This window comes from Paramormyrops kingsleyae, chromosome 20 (assembly GCF_048594095.1).
Source record: "Paramormyrops kingsleyae isolate MSU_618 chromosome 20, PKINGS_0.4, whole genome shotgun sequence".
Taxonomy (NCBI): Eukaryota; Metazoa; Chordata; class Actinopteri; order Osteoglossiformes; family Mormyridae; genus Paramormyrops; species Paramormyrops kingsleyae.
Genome location: NC_132816.1, coordinates 22,123,684 through 22,133,631, shown reverse-complemented (window position 1 = coordinate 22,133,631; position 9,948 = coordinate 22,123,684). Strand labels below are relative to the sequence as shown.

The following is a 9,948-nucleotide window of genomic DNA, read 5'->3' as shown; positions in this document are numbered from 1 at the left end:
AACTGGTGTATAGTATGGCTTGTGAAAAAACTGAACATTTTCATGGATCGAGGAACATTTGGGATAAATACTGTTACAAATTTCTTTACACACTGCAGAACTAAAGGTTACTTTCAGATCCTCTTCCCAAATTGGTTTTAAAGCATCAAGAGATGATGAGTCCGAAAACAGAAGCAACGAGTAGATCTCAGAAATCTTGCCCTGAAATGGTTTGGGAGAAAGTAAAAGATTTTCAGGATCTGAAAGATTTAAGCGTATACCCCTCTCTTTTAACAAAGAGTTAACAAGGTGTCTTATCTGAAGGAATTTGTAAAAATCCTTATGTGGGATGTCAAAATCAGTCCTAAGTCGTTCAAAAGACTTTACGGAGCCATTGATTAGTAGATCTGAGAAATGTAACAGATTATATAACCTCCATTCCAATAAACCAATGTTCCTAAATTGAGCTGGAATATCAGGGTTTAACGCCAAAGGGGAGTGTAGAGACAGAATTTGAGGAATATTAACAGTGTATTGTAAATAATAGTGTTAACCTTAACTGAAAAAATGTGATGTATGTTATTGACAAAAGGCAAGGTTTTTAGCAGATAAGGATGACAAGCTAACGACTCCAAACCAAACCACAGGGACTCATGTCGACACATGAACCAAGACATCATATTTCTAATATGGGCAGACCAATAATATAATTGCAAATTAGGATAATCCTCCAACATCTCTAGGTTTGGTAAGTTTAGCTACATTTTTTAAATATGAAGTGGTTTGATGGCAATGTCCATGCCTTTGTGTAAATAATGTTTTAAAAGTCAAAGTCTCTCTGTCTCTCTCTCTCTCCCTCTCTCTCTCTTTGTCTCTCTTTGTCTCTCCTTGTCTTCCTCTCTCACTCCCTCCCTCTCCTACTACCCCTCCCTCCCCCCAGCTCGGCCACAGAAGACTCCCTCATCATCATCGACGAGCTGGGCAGAGGAACCTCCACCTACGACGGCTTCGGCCTGGCCTGGGCCATCTCCGAGTTCATCGCCACTCGCTGCCTCTCCTTCTGCCTGTTCGCCACGCACTTCCACGAGCTGACGGCCCTCAGCCAGCAGGTGGCGACCGTGAGCAACCTGCATGTGACCACGGGACGGGGCCCCTGACGCCAAGAGGAGCCGATCAGACAGACAGGTAGGGGGCGCCGCTGAGCCAGGGGCTTCACACTCTCCACACAGAAGGTCCTCCTGTAGGATCTGGGCCCAGAGCAGGTGGCTCTTCTACACGCCTGGAGCTGCTTCCTCTGCGTGCTGCAGTGCAGCTGTCACTGTCAGATGCTGCTGTCTGACCCGCATCCAAGGCAGGACCCAGACTGCAGGAACCAGACTGCCCGGCACAGACAGCCAGTGGGCCTCCGCAGACAGCCACAGCATCACTGTCTGTAAACGGCCCCTTCCTGAGTCCCGCCCCCTTGTGATGTCATAGTTACATATCCAGCACTTGACCTGACCTGCAGTAGTTATGATGTCCGCAGTATAACAGCGCCACCTACCTGCTGGGCTGGTAAACAAACATCCCGTTTACTTTTCCTGAAGGAGGGAGAGAAGATCATCCAGGATTTCCTCACCAAGGTGAAAACTCTCGCTGCCCGCGGCATGTCTGACCAGGACATCAAGGAGGAGCTGAAGAAGCTGAAGGCGGAGGTCCTGCTCAAGGAGAACAGCTTTGTGGAGGAGATGGTGTCCAGAACGACAGCCTCTGTCTGAAAGGGAGGCAGCGAGTCCAAGAGCAAAGCGCTGCGGCCAATAGCTGTGCTTCTGGAGCTGCGGCCAATAGCTGTGCTTCTGGAGCTGCGGCCAATAGCTGTGCTTCTGGAGCTGCGGCCAATAGCTGTGCTTATGGAGCTGCGGCCAATAGCAGTGCTTCCTGTGCTGCCTCAGGATTGGTCAGAGCTTCAGGTTTAACCCAAATAATGACTTGAGTCAGTCTCACCTGCTGTTTACAGGGCAGATCAGTCACTGGAGGGTTAACCCTAATCTCCTGAGCCCCCCCCCCCCCCCCCCCCCCCCCCCCCCCCCCCCCTCCAGAGCAGTCCTGCCCTCATTCACCCCCCACGTCTGTCTGAAATTCCTCGATCCTGTATCAGGAGGTCTTGTTGAGAATAAAGGTGTTTCTCTCCTGCAGTTTGTGTGGTGTCTGACTGCCCATTGCTAACCAGAGGGGTTTCTAAGCAGCAGGCTGACTGGCTAAGCCTTACTTCTGAGTTTTGGCTGCTGTGAATAGCAGCTCAGTTTCAAACGGGGTATATTGCCACAGTAATTTACGCTGCACGTCTACAATGGACAGATGATACCAATGATTTTTCTCCTTAATCCAATACATATTAAATGCTTTATCCCCATATCGATACTGTCATGCCCCGCTCGTTTGATCCCCGTGTGGCACGCCCCCTCCCTCACTGCCCCATGTGGAATCCCCATGTCACCGGCTGTGTCTAGTTTCGTTCAATGTAGTCCGGTGTATTTAAGTACTTCCCTGTTCGTCTTCCCCCAGTCCTGTCATTGACGTTACTGCCCGTCTGTCCTGTGTGCCTGACTGTCTCCCCCGTAAAACCCTTGTTTCCCCAATAAATCCTTCGCTTCCCCGACTTCCTGGACGCCCGCTCCTCTGTCTCCGCTCCATGCCTATTCAGCACGTAACAGATACTCTGTGCTGGTCCCTTTCTGCCTCTTTACAGGGCAGGGTGTGAGTTACCTACCTCCTACCTGTCAAAGGGCGTTAAGGCTCTTAATTAGTGTCTTTAGTTTGCAGTGCCCACTCTGTCCCCTCTGATTAAGAAACCCTGAGTCTTACTGAGATGATAACCACTGACTCAGTACCATTATGCTTATTGCAGCAGTCAGGGTTAGAGCCTCAGTGTCACTGTCCATCACTGTCCTTCACTGTCCCCTGACTCTGTCTGCCCAGAGAGATGTGTGACTCCTTCAAGGGCTCAATGCCAGAGTCCCCCACTGGCTGCCCCTTGGACAGTGAAGCTCTCTCAGCCGTTACTGCAGGGAGTGACCCAATAGTCACTGCGGTGACAGGACCTCGGGTCCCGGACACGATACACTGGTTTATGATGGAGTGCATTATGGGGGTGTGGTTAGAAGGTCATGTGATATTTCATATAAGGGGTGATTTCATTAAGGTTACATTTACTGATGAGTGACTTTGGTAAAGTGTAGATACTGTATAAATGCATCAGACAGTAACATGCAGATAATGGTTAATAAACAGGATTTAATGCAAATGCTCAGAAAGCCAATCACCTCATTGCTGTAGGCCAGTAATTATTAGCCCCAAAGTAAAAATTAGCATGTAATTACAGGTGTGTATTACTGAGGGCCCAGATCATGTGATAATGAGCTCAGGCAGCTTTATTTGTACACAGAAATTCTTTATTTTATTTTAATCCTTTCCTGTCCTGCCTTCCAATGAGACACATGAAAGGATGATCTCACTGTCATAAGCACCTTTACTGGGATGATGTCACTGTCACAGACACCTTTACTGGGATGACGTCACTGTCACAGACACCTTTACTGGGGTGACATCGCTGTCACAGACACCTTTGCTGGGATGACATCACTGTCACAGACACCTTTACTGGGATGACGTCACTGTCACAGACACCTTTACTGGGATGACGTCACTGTCACAGACACCTTTACTGGGATGACGTCACTGTCACAGACACCTTTACTGGGATGACGTCACTGTCACAGACACCTTTGCTGGGATGACATCACTGTCACAGACACCTTTACTGGGATGACGTCACTGTCACAGACACCTTAACTGGGATGACATCACTGTCACCTTTACTGGGCAGATCTTTAAGGCTCCAGGGTTGCTTCCATCATCATTTGCACATGGACAGAAGAATGGAAACAGTCTCCCAGTGAATGTGCCTTTAAAGGTGTAGATGAGTGACATGTCAGCGGGGTTGAAGAAGGACACCTCCCCCCTGTCATAGTCCAGCTGCACTCTGATCCTCTGCGGTTTCCTCTTCAGTCTCAGGCGTGTTGGTAGTGAATCACATGCTGTATACACATCACCTTTCCTCAGAACTACAACCCAGAATCCATCCTCTGGGCTGCATGAAATCCCCCCCTTCCTGTTAACAGATTCTGCTGCTACTCCTACATCCCACGCAGGTTTGCCCCCCACCTCCACCTCCCAGCTGTGTTTTCCTGAGTTAAACCCCTTAGATCCCAGCACACACACACAGGGGGAGAATCTCTCTGGGTTGTCAGGAAGTTGCTGAAAAACATCAGTGTTTCTCACGCTGGTCAGATCATCAGACACTGAGAGCCGGGAGGCTGCAGTGTTTGGGTCCAGAGTCACAGGAGCTGTGGGATGAAGAGGAAGCTGCAGTTAATAATCTGTCTCAATAAAGTAAAAACTATCAGTGTTATAACATTAATATCTTACAGTGAAGTAATATGATCATTAAAGTGATTATATTGAAACTGGTGTAATATGTTGTCGAATAGAAACAGGCTATTTTGCAGTAAAGTTTCAGTTAAGGTTAAATATTTTGTCTAATGTAAACCAGTACAGGGTTGTGTGAAAAATGGAGCTAATGATTTAAAACCATTTTGAAACAGAAAACTGTATTTTTGTCAACATTTTAGGAAGAATAAAAACACATTTAAATAATAAAAATAAAGACTAAACGTAGGTATTCTTCATACAGCCCATCAGATGCTGCTCTCTGCTTTATACAGCCATTTCCCCCAGTACTCACTGCACCAGTGCTACTAGGCTGAGCTCCCAGAGAGTGACAGTATAACCCACTCAGATACTGCTCTCTGCTTTATACAGCCATTTCCCCCAGTACTAACTGTACCAGTGCTGTTAGGCTGAGCTCCCAGTGAGTGACAGTATAACCCACTCAGATACTGCTCTCTGCTTTATACAGCCATTTCCCCCAGTACTCACTGTACTGCACAGTCCCCAGCATCTTCTCCCAGACTCTGAACTTCAGAGATCCCAGGTGTTTGGCCACATCTATCAGTGCCCCTGAAGCCAGCTCTGGGTCCTGCAGTGAGCACTGGGCTCTGCAAAGACAGTGACAGGCTGGAGTCAGTGATGCTGTGGGGTCTGAAGTGAGTCTGCAGCATCGGTGACTCCACTCAGTCCAGAAGACCCGCTGACTGGGATAATTAAAGCCTCCCACCAGCACTGGAGATATTATATTACTGTTCCTGTTTGTTCTTTAACTGGACTGGGATCAGCTCCAGGTCACTACAGCTTTTAAGTAATATTAAATAGCAACTGAAATAATTGAAATTACTACGTACTTTTCTTTGGTGTCGTTGACGGTCTGAAAAACAGGAAAACAAAATGAAGGCGTTATACACACAATGTGACTGTTTTACAAGGCAAACTGTCAGGCATTTGTGGGAATCTGTGGCTTATTTCTTCTCTGAGGGTGTCTGTTTATACAGGTTGTATGTTCAGTATGGACTGGCTGTGGTTGTATCTACTGATCCATAAAGTACAAAATTCTTGGCCAAAAGTTCTCAGTATCACTGAAATGCTTTAGCTCCTTATATCTGCTTCTGACACACAGCAGGACTGTTTGTCCCAGTCAGCAAACACACAGATAAATGCAGGAAAATCAAGCTCCTACCTTCAGGAAGGAGACGTCCTCAGCACCCATGGCCTTCTCAATGTCTCTGATCTTCTCTGACAGGGTGGAGACCTGTTTGGAGATGTTCTCTATCTTCTCCTTCATCCTCTCGCTCTTCTCCTTCTCTTCCACTCTCAGTACAGTCAATCTGGCCTCCTCTTCCTCTCTCAAGAACTGATGAAGTTCCTCAAATTCCCCCTTTATCTTCTTCTCAGTCTGCTGGGACTGACTCTGAAAGTGAGAAATGCCGTGTAAGTCTGAAGTTAATCTGTACAGTGAGGTTTTACTTCCTCAGAATAAATCTCCATACCTTGATGTGTTTGGCTGTTTTCTCAGACTCTTGTTTAACTTTTGTAAACTTCTCCAGCTTTTCCTTTAATGGAATCAGTGAAGCTCTTAGGTCCTCCTGAGATAAAATGTACAGACAAATAATAGGAGATACAGTCAACATAGAATTAGCATGTAATACACAGCTTGCTTCTTTTATATTATTGTTATGAATGCTTCCATATTCATTTATCCATTATTGTGAACATGAATTAATTAATACTTTATTAATCCCCATGGGGAAATTGTTTTTACGCCTCCCTCAACTTGCTCTTTGGAGAATAAGCTGTCTGCGAAGGGCGGCCACCTGTAGCAGCGCCCAGGGAGCTGGGGATTGAGGGTCTTGCTCAAGGAACCGCAGACGTGCTGAGGCTGGGCTTGAACCGGCGACCTTGTGATTACAGGCACACGGCTTCAAGTTGAGCCCAGGAAGTACAGGGCACCGGGCAGGGGACACTGAGGAAGGGATGTCAGTCCATCACAAGACACATAGAATGGGTAACATGGATGGCTGGATGGATGAATGGATGGATGGTTGTTAAGGGTGTATTTGAAATGTACAGGGAAACTGTATCATCAGCCAACCAGCTGAGCGTTACACAAAGGGGGAAGGAATTCAGATGGCGGAAGAGATTCAGCGTGACCCACCTATAGGAGTGGTGATTTTTGTGGGATTTTCCAGTTCAATTTGTCGATATTCTATCATCTCTCATGGGCCGAGTCAGAACTTTCATCAGGCCGGTTCAGACCCACAGACCATATGTTTGACACTCATGATTTAAAGTGTACCGGAGGATGTCTGTAGGTTATATGTAAATACTATGCCATTTAATATAACCTTCCTGTGGTGTTGGGCTCGGCACCGACACATTTTTAAGTTTAAAATACATAAAAGCACCAAATAAAATCAAGGCTTTTTGACGTTGTCAGGAACCTCTATTTAAACAAAATTAAAAAATATATATTTACTAGGCAAGGCAAGCCCAGACATGTAAGGCATGTTTATTTATTTAATTCACTTGAGGCTTATTTTACCATTATTTTTTATTGACAACTAGAGGTATGCTGTCAAAAGAAAGGTCCAGAAAGCCACACCAAAAATATTAAAATATTAAAATAAAATATTAAAACCAATCTTTTCATGGATAAGGAAAGACCCAAGAAGTAAGAAACAAACTGGATGATAAATAATTGTTTTGAGGGTATTTTATGGTTGATTTAATACATGGGTCAGCACCGACCCGTCTAAAATTAGAGATAGGAACAGAAAGCTATCACAGGACGAAGGATAAGGGACTTAAGCATCTGCTGGTTTTGGTATCCAGAGGGGGCCTGGAACTCATCCCCCAGACGGGCTCCCATCGGACGACTCTGACGGCCGCTACATTCAGCCTCCTGTTACATATCAGTGCCTATGGAAGTTTTAGCCACATTGCTGCTAAACACACATGCTAACATTTCATGGTGAGTTAGGCAGCAGCTCAAAGGTACAAGGGGGTTCATGGAAGATCAAATTAATATAACATCCTCTGGGAAAAATGAATAATACAGAAGAGAATGAGAATACCTTCTTATCCTCTATAGCTTCTTCCAGTGGACAGAGCTGGTGGTCTCTGTGTTTCCTTGCAGTCTGACAGACCACACAGATGGGCTCCTGGTCTTCTACACAGTAGAGTAGAAGCTTTTCGCCATGGAGACTGCAGTGAGTTTCATTCTTCTCTGGAGCCTCAGTCTTCTCTGGAGCCTCATTCTTGTGTTTTAGATGGTTTTCTACAATGTTTTTCAAAATCAGATTTAGAGGAGGATCATCCACGGACTTCCTCCGGCATAATGGACACTCCCGAGAGCTCTTCTGTTCCCAGAACTTCTTCAGACAGACTCGACAGAAGCTGTGGCTGCACTTTAGGAGAACAGGATCCTTGAAGAAGTCTGAGCAAACAGCACAGCAGAGCTCCTCCTCAAGAAACGAAGCTGTAGCAGCCATGTTACAGACCCTCTTATGACACGTCTACAGCCATAAAGTCTTCAGGAAGAGTGTTTTCTACAGTTTCACTTTCACTTAACTGGTAAGACACCTTCGGGATAGTTTAACAACTATTTTCAGTATATTCAGAAAAAACCATTTGATAGGTTAGTTAAAGACTCTTGAATGTCACTTTTTGAGTTTGGCCATTTAAGTTGCAAAGGAATTGTCCAGTTCTGCTAGTAATTATCAATATTTCTCCCTTAGGTCAATAATCCAATGTGTAAATAAAAAGTGCTGAATCATTTAGAAAATGGCGCCTCTAGTGGCAGGTATGTAGGCAGGATATTCTGCAGGTGGAATTGCTCAGTTTTGCTAGTTACTTACACACTCACTATTCTTTATTAACAAATACATTTACAGTATGTTCACCATTTGAGTACCTTTATTAGCAAGAAAATGTCATGTCTTTGATTCATCCAAGTAGCCTCCTCTAGCAATTATAAGAAGAACAACTACTCCTTTGATTAAGACCATCACCACATGGCCTGAAGATGCACTTTCCCAGCTCCAAGATGCTCTTTGAACATCAGGACCTGGCTGTACACACAGAATCTGTCTTTTCATACATAAAGTTTTGTATCTGGACTGTCACAGTGAACAAACGCATCCGGGTGTTTCCCAACCAAATCCCTCGAAGACCAGCCGGGTCAAGACACTCATCATGAACCGAAACACTGCCTTCAGGTCAGGAAACAAAGAACTGTACAGCGCTGCTAGAGCTGACCTGAAGAGGGAAATCAGGAAGCCAAGTCTGACTACAGGAGGAACATGGAAAACCATCTATCTGACAACGACACTCGGCAGGTGTGGCAGGGTATCACTCGGCGGGTGTGGCAGGGTATCACTCGGCGGGTGTGGCAGGGTATCACTCTGCGGGTGTGGCAGGGTATCACTCGGCGGGTGTGGCAGGGTATCACTCTGCGGGTGTGGCAGGGTATCACTCTGCGGGTGTGGCAGGGTATCACTCGGCGGGTGTGGCAGGGTATCACTCTGTGGGTGTGGCATAGTATCACTCGGCAGGTGTGGCAGGGTAACCGGCAGATCACCAGTTTCAGGGGACAGACCAATGCAGCCGTGGACTCAAGCATCGCACTAGCAGAAGAGCTGAACACCTTCTTTGCACGCTGTCTGAAGTCCGCCACCATCATCCCGGTACCCAAAAAATCAGTCACACACAGTCTAAATGACTTCCGATCAGTCGCACTAACACCCATCATCACCACTTGTTTAGAGCGGCTGGTCATAAACCACATCAAAGCCCACCTCCCTGCATCTTTTGACCCCCTACCAGTTTGCCAACAGAGCGAACAGGTCAACCGAAGACGCCATAGCGATCGCCCTTCACACCGCACTGAGCCAGCTAGAGCGTCGGGAGAGCTACGTCAGAATGCTCCTCATCGACTTCAGCTCTGCCTTTAATACCATCATCCCCGACATCTTGATCACCAAACTGCACAACCTGGGACTCCCCCCACTCACCTGCTCCTGGATCAAGGACTTCCTCACAAATCGGCCCCAGACAGTAAGACTCGGACCCCATCTCTCCTCCACCCGGACACTGAGCACAGGCTTCCCACAAGGCTGTGTGCTGAGCCCACTACTCAACACCCTGTACACCTCTGACTGCAGACCGGCACACAGCAGCAACATCCCTGTGAAGTTTGCTGACGACACGACGGTGGTGGGGCTGATCTCAGGTGGAGATGAGTCTGCCTACAAGGACGAGGTCCAGGAACTGTCTGAGTAGTGCTCAGCAAACAACCCACCAAGACAAAGGAGATCATCATGGACTTCAGGAAAAACAGGGCAGATCCACTTCCCCTCTACATCAAGGGCGACTGCGTGGACAGGGTCCAAACCTTTATCTTCCTGGGCAGAGCAGCATCTGCATTTCCTGAGAGTGCTCAGGAAGAACAACATCAGTGAGAAGCTGCTGGTGACCCTC

The 9,948-nt window shown here is 46.7% G+C and overlaps 2 protein-coding genes across 5 annotated transcripts in view; both read right to left on the bottom strand.

Annotated features, from left to right (window-relative positions):
* Positions 1–3,531: 3,531 nt before the first annotated feature.
* The window catches only part of LOC111848464 (E3 ubiquitin-protein ligase TRIM35-like), a 172,592-nt gene continuing 166,175 nt past the window's right edge, over positions 3,532–9,948 (bottom strand). For 2 of the 4 annotated variants that reach the window (XM_072703242.1, XM_072703241.1), the window contains one exon: positions 3,744–3,831. The gene's annotated coding sequence lies outside the window, so the exon portion shown is untranslated. Of the gene's footprint in view, positions 3,832–9,948 lie in introns of all 4 variants that reach the window. The other 2 variants (XM_072703245.1, XM_072703243.1) reach the window with 2 other exon arrangements.
* LOC140581240 (E3 ubiquitin-protein ligase TRIM35-like) lies at positions 3,796–8,229 on the bottom strand. The gene is made up of 6 exons (XM_072703250.1): positions 7,545–8,229; positions 5,961–6,056; positions 5,651–5,881; positions 5,319–5,341; positions 4,957–5,075; positions 3,796–4,364 (listed from the first exon to the last, which is right to left on the bottom strand). Exons 1-6 carry the CDS (start codon positions 7,959–7,961, stop codon positions 3,796–3,798), a joined length of 1,455 nt encoding a protein of 484 aa, XP_072559351.1. The 5' UTR covers positions 7,962–8,229.

Bases quoted from the DNA above. Each gene is read 5' to 3' on its own strand.
- LOC140581240 (XM_072703250.1), bottom strand. From the start codon at position 7,961: ATGGCTGCTACAGCTTCGTTTCTTGAGGAGGAGCTCTGCTGTGCTGTT. The intron at 5,076-5,318 runs GTACGTAGTAAT...CTGTCTTTGCAG, and splicing joins GTCAACGACACCAAAGAAAA to AGCCCAGTGCTCACTGCAGG. The intron at 4,365-4,956 runs GTGAGTACTGGG...TTCATCCCACAG, and splicing joins GCTGGGGACTGTGCAGTACA to CTCCTGTGACTCTGGACCCA.